Genomic DNA, 17,291 nt, shown 5'->3' with positions numbered 1-17,291 from the left:
CGACTTGAGTGACACCGATGGCTTCTCGTCCATTGCTTTTGAAAAAGAAATAAATGTTTTTCCACAGGTTGGCCTGATTAATCTGCGCTGGGCCGAACTAAGGAAAGATATCGGCGATGACCGTCGTCTGTAGGGCCATGTGAAAGCCTCAATCAGTCATTTTGGCATGAAACCTACTGCCTACCCCCCAATGAGGCGTCGAACCACAGCCACATCTGGTATTAGCTCGCCTAGCTCCCACTATTCAAAACTTACGCCGGCAGCGCAATGACTCGGTTTGCGGGAGCGGGTAGAGAAATAAGAGGACGTACTCGTTTTGGGTTGTGGCAGTACGCTAATAGACTGGAAGCTTAATAACGGACGACTTCACTGATATCAGAAATGGCAATCACGTCGGTACTTGACCCGTCTTCCTTTCACCATCACCGGAACCATTTGGATGATCATATGGAAAGTTGTCACAGATAACCTCACCTAAAAGCGTGTATTTCAACACCTACCGGGTCTCCTACACTCAATTACGACACATCACTCCGTGGCTTATTACAAAAATATATAGGATCGATCCACCCTCACGAAACCATGGCGCCGAACAGCAGCAAAAAGAACTCCGCAGATATCAAGACCAAGTCCATGGATCGGGGAGAGCCAGCAGCAACGTCCGATGCCTCGAAAGGCAATGGGCGCCCGATATCCAACGTGCCAGCAACGGGCCCTAAGATCACCATCACAGGCGCGCAGCAGACCAACCTCGCAACCTTGTGCGCAAGAGCTCAAGACGCCAGACAGGCCAAACCCATCCTCAACGACACGTGGGCGCTGCACGTGCTGGACCAGGTCCCAGACTACGACTTCAAGCCCATCAGTCCAGGAGCCTTTGCCGGTGCCGCGATAATCAAGCGCGCCCTCATTCTGGATAGGTGGGCCGCCTCCTTTCTCGAGAAGAACCCACGCGCCAACGTGATTCACCTGGCCTGTGGGCTTGACAGTCGCTGCCTTCGCCTGCGCTGGGGTGGAGGAAGCGCCGGAGGAGCCAGTGGTGACAAACCCGGAACTGCCGCCAAGGGCTCCTTTGCCGACGTGTGCTGGGTCGACTTGGACTTACCCGACGTGATAGCGTTGCGGCGCCAACTGCTGCCCTCGCCATCGGGGCCAGGGATAGACTATCGCCTCGTGGCGGCTTCGGTGACGGAGTCAGACTGGCTCAACGACATCCCCGCAGATCGGCCGACCCTGATCATCATGGAGGGTCTGAGTATGTACCTAGCTGAGAAGGACGGGATTTCGCTGCTACAGCGCCTCTTAAAACGGTTTTCCTCCGGCTCAATCGCGTTCGATTGCGTAGGGTCCATCGTCCTCCGTGCCCAGGGCCTGATCAGCATGTTGCGGTACACGGGCGCCACCTTTGGCTGGGCCATCGACTACCCGCGCTATCTCGAACTGCTCGACGAGCGGATGAAACTCGTCGAGGCCGCGGGTCCGCTCGTCATGTTGGGCTTGCTCACCGAGGACAATAACGATGTCCTGCCGTCGCCTGTGCGGTGGGCGCTTCGGGGACTAGGATATGTGCCATACCTGCACGCTGCGGTTGAGCATGTAATGAGGGATATACTAACGCCTGGATCCATCGTGCGATTTGAGTTTTAGGTCATTAACAGTTAGTGGGTGTTTTGAAGGGCGCTAGGAAAAGGCCTGAGAACCTATTTTACTGTCTGGTTTGCGAGCAACAAACACTTTTATTATACTAATGTGTTCCGGGCTCTTGACTGGGTAATAAGTATGAGACGCGTATCAAAACCGAACGCCAAGGTTTGCACGTTGGGTCTGATTGATTTGGACTTGAGACTGCTGCGCTAGGGGACGAGAAGATTCACGTTGTTGGAAAATTCGAGGCTTGTGATGGTTCTGGGATGATAGTTTGTCTTGACGTTGATAGTGTAGCCACCTCCACAAAGCTACGCAGTTCTGGGTTCTGGCTGAGGGAAATCAAAAGGAGACAGCTACCCATTATCCCAGCTCGGTATCACCTACAAGTTCTTCTGGTATAGTCCATGTAGTTGACTGTTGTCTGTTGTCTTGGAAGAATATGCTATGACGTAATAGGGGTAGCTCGTATATTTTGTCCCAGGAAGAGAATACTAAACTTTGAGACTCATGTCAGTATCGGATGGGCACGTAGTTCTCAACATCGCGCCTCGACACTTGCCAAGCTTTAATGAAACATCTGCTCTTCGGGATTGGCTGGTTGTCTGTCATTCCCACATTCTTTGCCTTGTGTTGAGGCCCTTGACCAATCACTTTCTGCCAATGCGTGTCCCCAGCTTGTGAATTTTGTCCAAGAGCATCCTTTCCCTTTGTTTCCAAGTCTTCCGGATGAGGAATTGAAACGAACAAGGCTATCATTAGTTGACTAATAACAAAGACCATGCTAGTAGGTAGCAACCCAATCGGTTTTTAGTAAGAATCGTATGGACTTGCCACAAAAAGAGACGGACAGAAGAAGATGGTGAAGCTGAGAGCCAGAAAGAGCCGTTGTTTCCCCCGATTCCTTCCCAATGTCGAGCAGCGGCTTCAGCGAATTTCTCAATGGACCCTTACGTGCTCCTAACCTTGCTTGGCAGCCAACAGCTTTACCTGACCAACCCTTCGCCTTCGTAAATACACCCGCTGCTACTAATTTTGATGCCACCCAAGTTCCACTACCAGATCCAAAATTGGAAGGATTGCGTGCGATACGGCATTACTTTATCAAAAATGGTCGGTATACATACGAGGGCCGGGCCGGCTCTGGCTCCTACGGCAGTGTGTATATACTGAGGCAAGTTAACGGCAACCAAGGGTCTCCCAATGTGGGACGTCGCATTGCGGCAAAGATGATTCGGCGGTTTCGGGATCCGGAGTACTGTGATGATCCTCCGGTCGAGGAGGTGGAGGCACTTGAGGTTAGGCCCGCGCCCTGCGCGGTAAACATGGTGGATGGTCGCTAATACACGTATTTGCATACTAGGCCTTTGCTGGAGCTGCTCATGTCGTACGGACACTCGGCTTTAAGACGCTTGGCGGGATCGACCTATACGGAGTGCGGCAATGGGTTTTGCTGGAATATCTGGAGGGGGGCACATTTCGTAATTTCGCGGAGCGGGTGACAAAAAGAAGAAACGGTCTACCGAACCGCATGCTTTGGTCGATTCTCAGGTGCTGTGAGTCCGATTCGTTGGCTAATCTTTCTGCATCTCATGCGAACCGTTTCTGTGGTCCTTATCATGTCTGACAAGCTACTCTACCTAGTAACACGGATAGCTACGGCTATGGCGTATACTGAACAGACGAAAGATCAACCAGTTCAGCTGGAGATGCCCATGGACGGGCCTCATCCCCAATCGGTCCTCTACAACACGGACATGCACACAAATAATTGTGAGTTGGAAAACACCCCAAAGCAACGTTTCTGGACACGGTATTTACATGGATTCGAATTACGTAGTGATGTTTGGAGGTTTCGACGAGAGCGGCAGTGAATCAGAGCATCGGTTGTCCCCGATAATCAAAATGATAGATCTTGGCGCCATAGAACGGATAGACACGTCACAGTAGAGTGTTCCCTGGAATAGTGAGGCTCGCTCGCCAAGCTCAATATACTGACAAGATAACTTACAGGGACGATGCTTGGGACTTGGCCAGTGAGAACCTGATTAGCATGGCTAGCAGTGTAAGTGGAAACGCCAAGTTATAAGGCCTCATAATAGGCAGGTGGCTGCGACTAACCTTGTCTCTGTCACATATCAGGTGCTTCTCGGTCTTTTTATCACCAACCAACCCCCGTTTGGCGACACTCGGCCCGATCCGGAATTGGAAGAACTTTTAGATGTGTGTACGAGGAGGGGAGGCACTATGCGTGACAAGGGGTGGTCATTTCGGGACGTTGACGATCGGGTCCAGCAAGGGTTCATGAAAGACCCTGAGCATTACAGGGAAACGCTGGGGATCGAAAACGGGACCGAAGAAGATGAGGCCATCGTTGCGGTGGTTCGGGAACTTTTCTTGGATGCCGAAACAAGCCAGGAGTCGCCTTCGGGCGCTACCGATATGGACGACCTACCAAATCCTCTCTTACATCCTGATGATTCAGACTTGTCACTGTGATGTCGTATCACTATCGGTTATGGGGTATATCAGGTTGCAGTACAACAAAGCCACTCCCATTATATATAATCTTGTTTATGGGCTGTTTTGTGTCACCGTTTCAACCATTCATCTTCTTGGGGCCATGCATGATAGATACTGCAATACGACTCCTACGGAAACCAATAGAAACAACAGCCGGGTAAGTAGTCTACTCGATGTGCCGGTTGTTTGGATGGCTAAAGTCGAATAGTCGTACAGGGGTGATCTTGCCTAATTGCAGATCTCACAAGATCGGCATTAAAGCAATCAGCCCCTTCTTACCCGAATAAGCGTCTAAGCCCAATGCCTATCAAATGCGATCGATTTGATTGAACCAATTCCCCGATTTGTCATGGGAACCTCTCACAGCCGAGTATATATACGAGCATGCTCACTCATACACTTGTATGACGAATCACTCTTGAGTGGAAGACTTCGAGTTTGGTGCGCCATACTCTAGTCATACCAAATTAGCGCTAGCATAACAATCAAGTTCATTATTGGTAGTCCACAACGGCGTTCCGTGTCGCTACTTGGCGCATCTCGGATCGTAGAGATCAAATGAGCTCCGGTATATGTCGGCAGATATGCCGTCTGAAGGCGGCTTATAGATGAATTCGAAAAGAGGAACCCGGGCATCTAAAAGAACGAGCAGTGCCAGTTTCCATAAGCGTCTCTTCCACATACTTCTTGTGCTTGGTTAAATCATCCTCTGACAAAACTCAAACTTTGGTCACAAAAGACGTTATGATGAAGAGAGTCTACAGCATCCTGCCGCTGGTACTTGCAGTATCCAGCGGTGTGGCCGAAGCAGCCTTCACACCTAAGGCGTAGGTGTACCTTACATCTTCTCTACATCAAGGATACGATGGCTAACTGAATTGCACTCATCATGTTAGTTCACGCAATGGCCTCTACCCTCTTGATGTCGTCGACGAGCTAGAAGCGGCTACTATGTCCAAGGTCGAAGAGTGGATGGCGATCAAGAAGACGGCAGGTAACTGCACTCTTGAGAACGCAGTAGTGAGACAGGAGTGGTAAGTCCCAACCCAGAAGACTTACGTGCTGATACAGGAGCTTGAGGCTGATTACACCGCCCAACGGCACAGGAGCGACCTTACGGTCCCTCAGCGTGAAGAGTATATCAGCGCTGTGCTGTGTCTCCAGAAGCTGCCACCAAGGGCTCCCAAGGACAAGTTCCCTGGCGCACTCAGCCGATTCGACGATTTCGTCGCATTCCACATGACCGAAGCCATGATGTTGCATGACCCGGTAAGAACAGGCCACGCTACTATTCGTAACAACTGGTATAAGTGTTTGGGCTTAGCTAGCTCGACTGACAATGTTGGCGTGGTAGTATCACCTGTTCGCAAGCCACAAGTACTTCATCTGGGCATACGAAAAGGCGCTCCGCGACGAGTGCGGCTACAAAGGATACCAACCTGTAAGTCTCAGCTTCTCCTCCTCATTCTGATTTAAAGTCACTAAGCAAAGGCAATCCCACACTATATAGTACATGAATTATGACCGCTACGCCCAAGACCCTGTCAACTCCCCCATGTTCAACGGCAACGCATCGAGCATGGGCGGGCAGGGCTTGCCGTCCAAGTACCCGGGCATCGCGCAGCCTTACAGGAAACCGTACGACTGGATCAAGCCTGGCGGCGGCGGCGGCTGCGTAACCGAGGGGCCCTTCAAGGAGTAAGTGGCTCCAGCATCCTCCCCAGCACATGTCTTGCAACCTACTGATCGATATCTCTGCTGTCACAGCATGATTGTTAGTCTCGGCCCCAAGGGCCATGTCCTGACCGACGTGCCCAAGAACCCGCAGTCGGATGGCCTGGGGTCCAACCCACGCTGCTTCCGGCGTGATGTCAACCGCAACTCGGCCCTGGGCGCCACGGCCAATTACACTTACTCGACCATCATGGACAACAAGGACGTTGACGCCTTCTACAACCGTTATCTCGGCATGCCGCCGCTGGTCAACGACACGCACCCGTGGGGTGTGAGTACTGATCGCTCAATTTTTCCACTTTCCTTACTTATCATTTGCTGCTTAAATACTGATCGCATCTGTGAAACTAGCTCCACAATGCCGGTCACTACATGTTTGGTGGTGACCCAGGTGGCGTAAGTCCCCTCTCTTATTCGCGGCATCTCGACCCCCTCCTTTCCTCCCCATCGCATAACGACGAAACCAGACTGACCAAACACCTGCCCACCATCTACAGGACTTCTTCGCATCTCCAGGTGATCCAGCGTTTTATTTCCATCATGTAAATCCTCTCCGGAACCAAAAGTTGAATCGCCGAGTGTTATAGCAAAAGTACTCACTTCTTTATTAGGGCATGCTGGACCGCGTCTGGTGGATCTGGCAGATGCAGGACCCAGAGAACCGCATCAATGCGATCCCCACGGGGGGCATGGCGATGCCGCCTCATCAGCTCTGGGAGGAGGCGGCCCTCCACCCGTATCAGCGCGCCGAGGACCCGAAAGACGTCATCGTCGACCTGGGCTGGATCGCGCCGGCCATCCCCCTACTGGAGCTCACGGACCAGCTGGGCGGGAACCACGGGCAGTTCTGCTACATTTACCTCTAATGCTGATGCGTGCGCGGGAGGAGAAGGGGGATAACCAGTATTTCGAAGGGCATGTTGGGTGTGGAGAAGGGTCAATCCAGGGGGCTCGGAATCTTTCTTTAGCCTCCCTAGAGCTGGCACTATAACTGAAGACACGCGTTCGATTTAAGAGTGCATTTGCATTATAAACCTTGAGTGTACCAACCGCAACATCCAAAGGTGAGTATTTACTAGGTATTGTGTAACCCAAGCCAACACGTGGTTTCTACATCATGCCGAGGTAGGAGGTGGAACGAGGAAGGAGAGCCTAATATCACCAATCACATTGATCTCAGCCATGTCGGTGATTCTGAAGCATCATGTTGCTCTATCATACGACGTGGTGTGTCATTAAGGGGCACATTTGGGCGGTTCAGCCCACGAAACACCAAAACAAACACAAATTGGTAGTGGTTAGCTGTGATAATGGGTGGCTGAAAGTGCTCTCGAAAATGTACTACAGTTCAGGAATGTATTCGGGGTCGTATGGTGCCATTGATAAAACTACGTGAATGAGGCTTAGATGGCTCCTGTTCAAGTTGTGTGATTGGAAGAAGAGTCAATTAATTAGAACCACCGAGGGATAATAACATAGGTATGACTTGCTGCTAAGTCCTGGAAATCCGAGAGAAACAAGTTTATGTATAGATCTAAAGGTCAGGAGTTTCCAGAACGCCCTCTAATGCGACAATATAAAGGAAACCGAAAATGACATGAGGATGTGTGTTGCCATGAAGCCCTTCCGATACTGAGCCAAAACGACAAAACCACACCAAACAATATATTGGAAGAAGACTCTAGCCATGGATCTCAAGGTGCCACCTGGGGTTTTTTCTTCTCTTCCTGCAGTCCAAAGTCGGTCTTAAGGTCTTGCCTAAGGCTAACCTCCTTCTCGAACAGTGCCAGCACGAAGCTGAGCCCGGAGAAGATAATGCCAATCTGCCAAACGCGCTGGATACTCTGACTATAGACGGCGCGGACTTGCTCAGTAGTCTCGCCGCCGAAAGAAGCAACGAGCGCCGCGGTGCCGTGAGCGTAGGCGTTGCCATCATCGAGCATGGCCCGGGCGGCCGGGTCGCTGATGGTATGCAGAAGCTGACCGAAGCGATTGTTGAAAACGACGGCGGGGATAGTGACGGCCCAGATGACGCCCAAGCTGCGGATAAACGCCCAGGTTCCCGTGCTCAGCGCCGTGTCAGACTCGCGCAGCTCTGCCTGTACCGCGGGGAGCAGTACGGCCATGCTGAGGCCCGCGCCGAAGGCTAGGAAGATCTGGTAAAAGACCCACGCGGCCGGGCTCGATCTCGCGTCCAGGAGCGACGAGAGGCCGCAGCCCAGGGTCAGCACGGCGAAGCTCAGCAGGTGAAGGGGCTTGTACCGGCCGAACTTGGACATCAGGACCCCGCCGATGGTGGTGAAGAGCGGGAAGGCGACGACGGTAGGGATCAGGTAGACGCCCGACAGCGTCTGGTTCACGCCAACGACGTCTTGGAAGTAGAGGGCGTAGACGTAGACCACGTACAGACTCATCATGGACTGGAGGAAGGTAACGACGAAGCCGATGGCCGAGGTGCGATTGGCGAACAGGTGGTATGGCGTGACGGGCTCCGAGACGAAAGGAGATCCCTCGAACAAGGCGAAAATAATCAGACCTAGCAGGCCACCGACTAAAGGCGCAGCGACGCCGGCGTCGGACCACGGACGCGACGCGCCACCGTAGGTAACGGCATACATGATGGCAATACACGAAAGCGTGAGGATTGTGACTCCGCCCCAGTCGATACGGCGGATCTTTTGGGAGAAGGTGCCGGCCACGCGACTCTGCATCTTCATGAAGAAGAAAGCGATAACGATGCAAACACCTCCAATGGGCAGGTTGAGATAGAAGACCCAACGCCACTGACCGCTCTGGGCGAGCACACCACCGATCAAAGGCCCCACGGCTGTGAAAATACCGATTATCATGAACAGAATGCCCAGGTATTTGCCGCGCTCCCGCATAGGCACCAAGTCGCAAACGATGAGATCCATTATCATATTGATGCCTCCTGCACCAATTCCCTGTACCGCACGCGCGGCGATAAGCATCTCAGCCGAGTTGGCACCGCCGCAAAGGCCGCTGCCGAGGGTGAAGACTGCAATTATGGCGATGAATATCGGACGTCGACCCCAGAGGTCGGAAAGCTGGCCAAACAGGGGTTGAAGCACGGCACTATAAGAGGAGGATAATAGATCGTTAGTCGACTGCAATTATTCCTAGTGTTTTTGGTTGATCACCATACTGGTATGACCCTCGGGAGAGTCAGTTGTGCTTACCCAGTGAGGAAGTAGACATTTGCGACCCAAACAAAGTCTGGCCCGACACCTAGATCGGAAGATATGGTAGGGAGGACAGTAGCTACGATAGCACCGTCGAGAGCACTGAGCAGGGCTCCGAGAGCCAATGCCGCGAAAACAAGCCAGAAGGCCAAAGTGGGCTTGAATGGTGGTGCCTCCTTCTCGTCTGTAGGCGCGTCGCCATCCGCGATGTTGGCTTCAGAAGGCGCCGCCGCCAAACTCCGGGAATCATTCCCCAGGTGCTCAGCAGGAGCTGACGCATCTGCGTCGGCGACGGCTTGTTTCGGTTCGTCGGGTGGATGTGACATTGTGATGAGGATGTCGATTGGAGGTGGTGGTGGTCAAGGGCGGGGCGGCGACTTATACAAGCTGTCGAGCGAGTATCAGCGTTTGAATCTTGTAGTGAGTGATTCTTCGAGTTTCAGACAATATCTGGCAATACAACCATCAAAATTCAAGAGGATACTTGGTTGGTTTTCATAGCCGTCCATGATTTGATCGAGCTCTGTTGAAAGTCGATTTGTCGTTGCCTTCTGTGCAGTATTTGGAAAGCTCGAACTTGCTTGCTTGACTCCGATTGGCTGCGGCAGCTGGCAGTTACTCGTAAGCTCGACTCCGATTGGCCAGAACTGACAGTTCCAGAATACTGGCTGATCTGCCCGCCTGCCGCGACCCAAACCAGACAGGGGTCGCGGAGATTAACCCACATGTGCCTCTCCGATTCGCCCGCTGTGTCTACGTCGATCAACCTGATATTGGAAATAAGGGCCTCTACCGGTACCGGGACTTTCAAATCAAAGCCACCCTTGTCGTCGTCATGGGAGCTATGAGGTGCATCGTGCATGGGGACCTGCATATTTGGTGTATGTGCACCATGGGCTGTACGTGCGGCTCAGCCTCTAGTTCGCCCTTGAGAGGCTGGTATGAGTACTACATACATAGACTTGAGTGGAAGGACGTCTTACACGGGCAACTGCTTCGCCTGAACTCATAACACTCTTACATAATGAGCTCGGTACATGTCACGCTGTAGTTGGCAAGAGAAATAGTGATAGGTGGCACAAATTGACAAAGACGATTTCCCCTCCTACCATGACACCCATCTTGGTAGGTCACGTACGAAAGTTGAGTCCAATAACAATGGAACCATAACTTGCTTATTTTATTTGAACTTTTCATCTACAAGGCGTTGAATATCGACCATGATGCTATGGAGTGACATGTTTTGCTCGTTCTCTGGTAGGTTGAGCTCCTGTGACAGTATGGTGTCGCGCAAAGACACGTAGATGGGGTCCGCCAGGAATGCTAACTTGGTTCCTGGGTCGTCCCGTGCCGAAGTAGGAGGGGTGCCTGGAGACATGCCCATAGGTCCGATGCCAAGCGCGTTGGCAATGAGCTGAAGCACACTTGATGTTATATCAATCAGCACTTTGACCTGGATAGGCAGGCTATTATCCACTTGGAATGTTCCAAACTGCAGACGTGGTAGTATGAGCTTGGTGCTCGCGTCCGACTGTAGTCCCAGCAAAAGTCGCATGAAGATAGCCCGGCAGTTGCGCATCAAGTACGCGTACGTTGTTATCAAAGTCATGATCAGTACTTGATCAGGTCGGTTGGCTATGGGCTGGAGAGGGCTTTGCTCGGCCCAGTCAGGCTGTAAACCCATGCCATCTACACCAGTCTCTCCCTCTCCAGCGGGGCACATGTTCGTTATAATATCCGACAGCCTTGAGGCTTGGTCGAGCAAACGATTGAACGGCCTGTGTTGCTCAGCCGATGAACAATGGTGAGGGACGTTCTCAGGCTGGCCTTTCAATGGCGAACTGGCTCTGAGACGCTCATAGTCGTCAAGAATCTCTAGGCTCAGCTGTGTGAGGCTCTTGCTATCAGATGCTGGGAGCTCGTGCTCTTCCATCGACCTGGGAGGTTCAGACTGAGAAGCTGTTTGTGAAACGAGGGGACCATGCAGCAACTTCCAGGGCTCTGAACCGGCGGCAGTGGCAGGCACTGCAGTACTGCGAGATTCGAAACTTCCCGTACCTGTCATTTCAGGTGTAACCACATTACCAGCGTCTAGCGGAGTATCAGGAAAAAAATATGATGAGCCGCCAGAGTCGCCAGAGACGAAACTCGCAATAGGCATGGAAAACTCCATGGAAGAATAGTCCTAAAAGGGCAAGAATCTTAGAGGTAGTCTCATGTAGGGAATGTTGAATTGAACCGACCGTGAGATATTGGTAGTTGGAGTTGCCATCTCCAGATGACTTCCTTTCGGCCATGCTGGTCGGCGGCGGCTCGGCCGGCATGCTGGGATATAAAGTCCGGGGGCAGGCAATTGATGCAGCCGAGCAATGGGCAATGAGTTAGTGGCAGTGGCGTTGGCGGGAGCAGCGGCGCCTGCGGTCACATTGGGCCGGTGCTCGCGTGCTCTACTATTAGTACTGTTGGGCGGCCGCGAAGGAGGATCCAGAGTAATGGTGCAGGCCTGGTTTGCCTTGGTACAGCGATCGCACGACTTGCCATGCCTATCGTCCCGGTCGCAGCGAAGCTTGTAGGCACGACACAGATCGCATGCGGAACGTCGAGGGTTTCTTGGCCCCATCGGAAGCGATGACGAAGCAGTGGTGGGCTTGGGGCGACATGTCACGAAACCGATGACTTCAATCAAGTCAAAATCGGGTTGAAGTTGATATAATAAAGGGGTTGAACGCAATTGCTGTCGTCAGGGATTACGCCCTTCCCAGGCACCAGGATTTGGTTCTTGTGGTGGGGGAGGGGCACTGACGCGGTAAAAATACATGCCCCTACCTCCAAGTACCAATGCAATTAACTCGCGATTCTGTACCGGGCGGCTGCCTGGCCGCAGGCAGCGTGGTTGGCGCTCTCCGATCCGGGTCTCTTACGTATAGCGACAAGCACAACCGGCCGCCTAACAAACTGGCGTGACTCCGCCACAAGCCAGCATGTTGTATCACGAGGATTAGAAGACCGTAGTGGCCGAATAGAAAAATCCAAGTCTCATTTCCAGGCTAGCTGTATGAATTGAACTATATATATGTACATGTTTAGGTTCGCTGAGGGCATGCGATAAGAGATGCTGCCCTTGAAGCGCTCCCACATCCATCAACCCCCAAGCACCCTACTCCGACGTCTTGTAGCGCCCTGCCAATAACAAATGTTCCCAACGAGGCTGAGATGGGATCGTGTCATTATCAATTGTGCTATGGTATCATCAAGAAGCCTATAATGTGCCTCATATCGTGCAAAACTCATTACTCTCTCCACTTGAACCCGGTATCTATGGATGTGCACCAAGGCTCAGCCTGTATCGTCGCTGGCCCCGACTGTGTGCGGCACTGCCCCTTCCCGAGTCCTTTTCAACAGTCGCTCATCCAAACCACTCATCGCCCAAGGCCAGTCAGTTCTACGCGAAGTAACGCATGATGGTTTGCTGCGATTCGGGAGGGAAGCGCTGCAGCAAAGCCTGTGCGTTGACACCTGCGGCCTGCATAAGAGCCTTGGTAGCCTGGACCACCTTTTGGGCCACTTCGCCGTTACCAAGCATATCAGCCTCGAAGGCCTGAGCAACGTAGACGAAGATCTTGTCGGCTTGGCCAACAGCGGGGTTTTGTCTAAGATAAGTGTTAGTTGCACGGGTGCCTACTCCTATGCTTCAAAGGGAACTTACGACTCAATCAGAGTGACAAGATAGCCGTAGGCAAACGGTGCCGCTTCTTCATCGTTGCAGACGGGTAGTGTGTTGACCCATTGGTTGACGACCTCTTGGGGGCTCTGAACGTTGGAGTTGTTGAAGTGAAGGATTTTGGCGATTGCGGCACATGCGTTTTCGGTCGCATAAACAGCATCGTCGCCACGAGCATCAGGTACTTGTGTCACTTGGAACAGATAGGGGATGGAATTGCCGAGGAACGGAGCCCAAGCAGCTCCTCCGCGGTGCGCTGCAACACCAATGCCGTAGGCTGCGGCTTGTCGGATAGCTGCAGAGGAATCTTTGCAGCCGTCGATCAAGGGCTTCTGGATGAAATTGGCATAATTGATGCTCTGAGCACCGCAATACTCAATAACATCATCCATGATGCAAAGACCCCATTGTCGCTGCGTTTGGTCCGGGGAAGCGAGGAAGCTCTCATATGTGTTCATGAGGCGTTCCCATGCACCAAGGAATGCAGCACCGTGGTTCTTGAAGATTGCGTGGAAAGCCTTGTTCATATCAGAGAGCAGTGTCTGGTCATCCTCGATGGCAAGAAGGAGGTCGTCGGCCTCATCCTCGGCGTCCTCAGCCGAAACACCCTCCTTATCTTCCTCGCGCTGGGCCACACGGTCCTTGTAGTCTTCGATAGCTGAATGCACACCATCGATGAATTTGTTCATGTGCTGTACGGTGAGACATTCTTTTCCAACGACTTCGACGGACTCGTAGAAACACTGGTACATTTCAGCCAAGGCATCGATAGCTGGCTCAGCCGTCAGCACCTCGAGCAGCTTGTCTACAGTGGCAGCCCAGAGTCCCCGGAGCTCATTCGAAGTAGGCCCGTACGCCTTCTTGTAAGAACCGAGCAGTTGAGGAACCAGCTTTGCTGAGATGAATCTGACCGGGTCGTGGAAAAAGAATGCGAGACCGGGCAGCGCAATCTTCTCCATGGTGTCTTTGACATAAGGCGCGAAGGCCGCCTCTAGGGTTTGAGCATATACAACGAGCAGTTCGATCGCCATGTGCTTGTCGTCCATGGTGCTGGTTCGAATTCCAATCATCTTGCCCTTGAGCGGTACGAGCTCCCACCCCTCCTCTTGCTGGATTTGTTCAACCTGATCCTCGTCGTCCAAAAGTTGAATATCAGCCTTCGCACTGGCAAGCTCAACCAGTGGCGGCATGACATTTGGCAAGAATGGAAGGAAATCATGCCCCATTACGCGGCACATACGTCCCCAACAGTGCATGAGATACTGAGCCTGGGGATCGTCGGCATCCGTGATGCTAGTTTGAATGGTAGCCAAAAGATTCACCAGAGTCATGGCGTCGTTAGCCAGCCGGTCCTTGCCAACGGCCAAGGCGATCAGAGTTGCACACTCCATAGCCTTGGCACGGAGAAGTCGGAACTCCTTCTCATTCTCCCGCTGCAAGACATTGACGAGGAGGGGCATCAAAGTGTCATAATACTTCGAGAACGCCGCCTCGGCAGCATCAGCAATGGTGGCGATGGTTGACAAAGCTTGTTCCTGCACAAAGCGCTTTTCGTTCTGGAGAAGGTTGAAAAGCTGCGAGAGCAGGTCGTCGAGGTAAGGTTCGAGTATGGTCTTCTCTGCCTCCTCGCAGAAGTTGACGAGGGCCGCGGCAGCGTGGGCTTGCACGCGAGGCTCGGGCGAGTTGAGGACAGGAATAATAGTCGTGAGAACCCTGTCGTAGTACTCCTTTTGCATGGTGGGCGCAAAATCGGTGCTCATCTGTCCCAAAGCCTGGCAACCCGCCCATCGCACTCGTGGGTGGGGGTCCTTCAATGCTGGAACAACGAGATCGAGAACTTGGTTGAGCTCCCTGATCATCAGTTCGCGACATCCTTCAGAGATAGCAGATATGGCCATGAGAGCCGCATGACGGTCCTTCCAAGCCATCGAGGTCATCATTCTGGGAAGCCAGTTGAAAGTGGGGGCCAATATAGTTTCGCCGCCCAGCTTGTTGGCCAAACGGTCCATACATTGCTCTCCGGCGACATGGTTCAGATCACTCTCCTCGGAATCGAACTGGGAAATTGGTTAGCCGACATGTCTAAGGATTGGGAACAAGACACGCACATCTTCCGAAGTAAGCCATTCGGATGAATCGTCATCGTCGTCCTCGCCTAGATCGGTCATCAGGCTCAAGCACTGAGTGATCATATCATTGGTGTAGGATGAGTCCTTTCGGCACATGGAGGGGGCGTAGTCGGCAAACGTCGCCATCAGTTCAAGGGCATTCTGGCGAGTGATATCACCCAGCTCCTTGTCCTGGATAACGCCGACACTGAACATGACCAAGTTGTGGAAAAGCGGCTTGAACATCTTGGGGCACGTTTCGGCAAGGTCGATCAGGGAGAGGAGTGCTTTGCTCAGGTCTTCGGACTCCTTTGAGTCCTTGATAGGTGGGAGGATGTTGAGGACATCGGGTAGGAGAGCAAAGTATTTGGGCTGGGACTTCTTGCCCAGGCTGCGGAAGAAGGACGCGAATGCCTCCATGGCTGCTAGTCGCACCTAAGAGTAGCAAGTCTGGTTAGAACCTCCCAAAATGCGAAAATATCTCGAGACACTTACTGCGACGGCATCATCTTTAAAACCTCGGCTGAAAGCCTCCATTACGGCGACCTCGTGCTGTCTCTGTATTATGCCGGGAGTGGTCGCGAATACACGATAGGCCGTCTCGCGCTTGCCGGCGTCAGGGGCCATGCTGAGCTCGAAGAGGCTACCCAAAATCTGAGGCCAGGTATCGTCTGCGACAGAGTCAGAGTCGGTCTAGGATCGTAGATACTTGACCATCGGGAAATGTGAGTTGGACTGACTGTTTTCGGTATATTGCCGTGCTACGTCAGCGACAGCGTCGCTGACTTTATTCCTTACGTGGCGCTCGGTCTCGTTGGTAAGGGCTTCGAGGAGCTTCTGTCGGATGGCGTCGGCGTGTACAGGGCTCAGCGACACAAATATCTCGGCTGTTTCGCCCTGCTCATTCTTTCGTGTCTTGGAGGCTATTCTTCGGAAAATGACAGAGGCGAAGGATCGTATCTGGAAGTCTCCAGTGTCAGATTACATCTTGGGAGCTGAACAAAGCAGTAGAGTAGCGAGAAAAAGCCATGACCTACAGGAGCATCTGTTGAGCCTGAGATCTGTTCGGCCAGTCCCATCAACAACACCTCGGGTCGCGTCGCGGTCCAGCTGTTCTGCAGATGGTCCTCGGCCTGAGAGCGGATATTGTTGTCTGGGGACTGCAGAGCCTGCAGGAGCTGGGCCAGCTCTGCGTGGACTTCGGCAGGTAGCATCGACATCGTGGGCGGTCGCTGTGGTCAAACTCAGTCAAACTCGCGATGTCGTGCTGTTGTGAAGAATGAAGAAAATGTTACTGTGTTGTTGTTGTTGCTGTTTCTGCTGGGCCAAGGTGGGGGTGTATTTTTTTAGGACCCTCGATCACAGAGCGTTAAATGAGGGGGGGCATCCAGCGTGGACAAGCGCGGGGACAATTCCGAAGCGAGAATTGAATAAGACGATCCCGCAACCTGAATGGGATTTATTGAAATCGTATTGATTTACAGCACCATGAGAGAAATAAACAAGGGGGGTCCGGTGAGAAAGATTAGAGGTTGGCCTAGGAATTGAAAGTGAATCTTTTTTTTTCTGGCACCGACGAAACCCAATCAATTTGGGCCAAAAATGAACACCTGAACCTGGCTGGCAGCAATGGATAACACCACACAGACGCAGCAACAACGACTACCCTGGACTTTGATACAAGTGGCAGAAAAAATGTTGGTGGGAGATTTGACTGGTGCTTGGGCAAGCTACTAAAAGGATGGTTGCCTTATCGACCGCATCTAATGGGCTTGTCCCCTCTTTATTGTTCCTTATCCGATGCTGTGATCCCTCCAGCCAGATCCATTTGATGGGCTGGAATGGGGGCTAAGGATTTTGAGAATTATGCTCCCGTCGCCGTCCAATCCGTCGAGCATGCAGGTCGATTGTGGGACATCCAGTCTACGTAGCAACTACTATTGGGCATGTGCCTGCGACCGTGCATTTGCTCTGGATTTGATTTGTGCACGAAGCAGGATGAAAAGCCCCCTTTGAGCAAAATACTGGCTCCATACGTTCGGCATCGTGGCATGTATGTTGTTAGATAGTTGGTTAGGAAAAGCGTGAATTGGTATCTACACAGCTTCATTTACCAGTGAAATTGAATTTGCATTAGGTGTGGTAACGGAAAGAAGTAGGGAAAGGCACTTACAACAACCTCCCTTGTGTAGAGCAAGTTGTCTGGTTGGAAATATGCTGGTGCTGTCATCCCTGCTTTATTTGCGCTGGCGGTCGGTGGTGGGGGCTTTGGGGCCTTGAGGAGGGGTTCAACTATCCAACATTCATTCCACTTACACGATGATTGATTTGGCTCAAGGATGGCTCGTAGGACGGACA

General features: G+C 52.4%; 6 protein-coding genes across 6 annotated transcripts; 3 read left to right on the top strand and 3 right to left on the bottom strand.

The window, feature by feature from the left end:
* Positions 1-582: 582 nt before the first annotated feature.
* On the top strand, positions 583-1,647 carry PG998_006117 (uncharacterized protein; the record flags this gene model as incomplete). The annotated part of the gene is made up of 1 exon (XM_066872935.1): positions 583-1,647. The coding sequence occupies one exon, from the start codon at positions 583-585 to the stop codon at positions 1,645-1,647; it is 1,065 nt and encodes a 354-aa protein (XP_066733032.1).
* Positions 1,648-2,555: 908 nt separating this feature from the next.
* Positions 2,556-4,143, top strand: PG998_006116 (uncharacterized protein; the record flags this gene model as incomplete). The annotated part of the gene is made up of 5 exons (XM_066872934.1): positions 2,556-2,942; positions 3,008-3,200; positions 3,301-3,457; positions 3,658-3,709; positions 3,787-4,143. The coding sequence occupies 5 exons, from the start codon at positions 2,556-2,558 to the stop codon at positions 4,141-4,143; spliced, it is 1,146 nt and encodes a 381-aa protein (XP_066733031.1).
* A 771-nt stretch (positions 4,144-4,914) lies between these two features.
* Positions 4,915-6,767, top strand: PG998_006115 (Di-copper centre-containing; the record flags this gene model as incomplete). Its single annotated transcript, XM_066872933.1, has 8 exons — positions 4,915-4,994; positions 5,064-5,201; positions 5,274-5,436; positions 5,522-5,608; positions 5,678-5,865; positions 5,935-6,172; positions 6,253-6,297; positions 6,513-6,767. The coding sequence occupies 8 exons, from the start codon at positions 4,915-4,917 to the stop codon at positions 6,765-6,767; spliced, it is 1,194 nt and encodes a 397-aa protein (XP_066733030.1).
* Positions 6,768-7,595: 828 nt separating this feature from the next.
* On the bottom strand, positions 7,596-9,430 carry PG998_006114 (major facilitator superfamily protein; the record flags this gene model as incomplete). Its single annotated transcript, XM_066872932.1, has 2 exons — positions 7,596-8,997; positions 9,102-9,430. The coding sequence occupies 2 exons, from the start codon at positions 9,428-9,430 to the stop codon at positions 7,596-7,598; spliced, it is 1,731 nt and encodes a 576-aa protein (XP_066733029.1).
* Positions 9,431-10,284: 854 nt separating this feature from the next.
* On the bottom strand, positions 10,285-10,827 carry PG998_006113 (uncharacterized protein; the record flags this gene model as incomplete). Its single annotated transcript, XM_066872931.1, has 1 exon — positions 10,285-10,827. The coding sequence occupies one exon, from the start codon at positions 10,825-10,827 to the stop codon at positions 10,285-10,287; it is 543 nt and encodes a 180-aa protein (XP_066733028.1).
* Positions 10,828-12,546: 1,719 nt separating this feature from the next.
* On the bottom strand, positions 12,547-16,153 carry PG998_006112 (armadillo-type protein; the record flags this gene model as incomplete). Its single annotated transcript, XM_066872930.1, has 6 exons — positions 12,547-12,754; positions 12,811-14,882; positions 14,934-15,368; positions 15,429-15,604; positions 15,674-15,893; positions 15,971-16,153. The coding sequence occupies 6 exons, from the start codon at positions 16,151-16,153 to the stop codon at positions 12,547-12,549; spliced, it is 3,294 nt and encodes a 1,097-aa protein (XP_066733027.1).
* Between the last annotated feature and the right edge of the window lie 1,138 nt (positions 16,154-17,291).

The sequence above is a fragment of the Apiospora kogelbergensis genome (assembly GCF_038363985.1).
Source record: "Apiospora kogelbergensis strain CBS 113332 chromosome Unknown utg000003l_segment0_segment0, whole genome shotgun sequence".
In the NCBI taxonomy this organism is placed as follows: Eukaryota; Fungi; Ascomycota; class Sordariomycetes; order Amphisphaeriales; family Apiosporaceae; genus Apiospora; species Apiospora kogelbergensis.
Note: the sequence above shows the minus strand (reverse complement) of the source record. Positions and strands in the feature narration are given on the sequence as shown.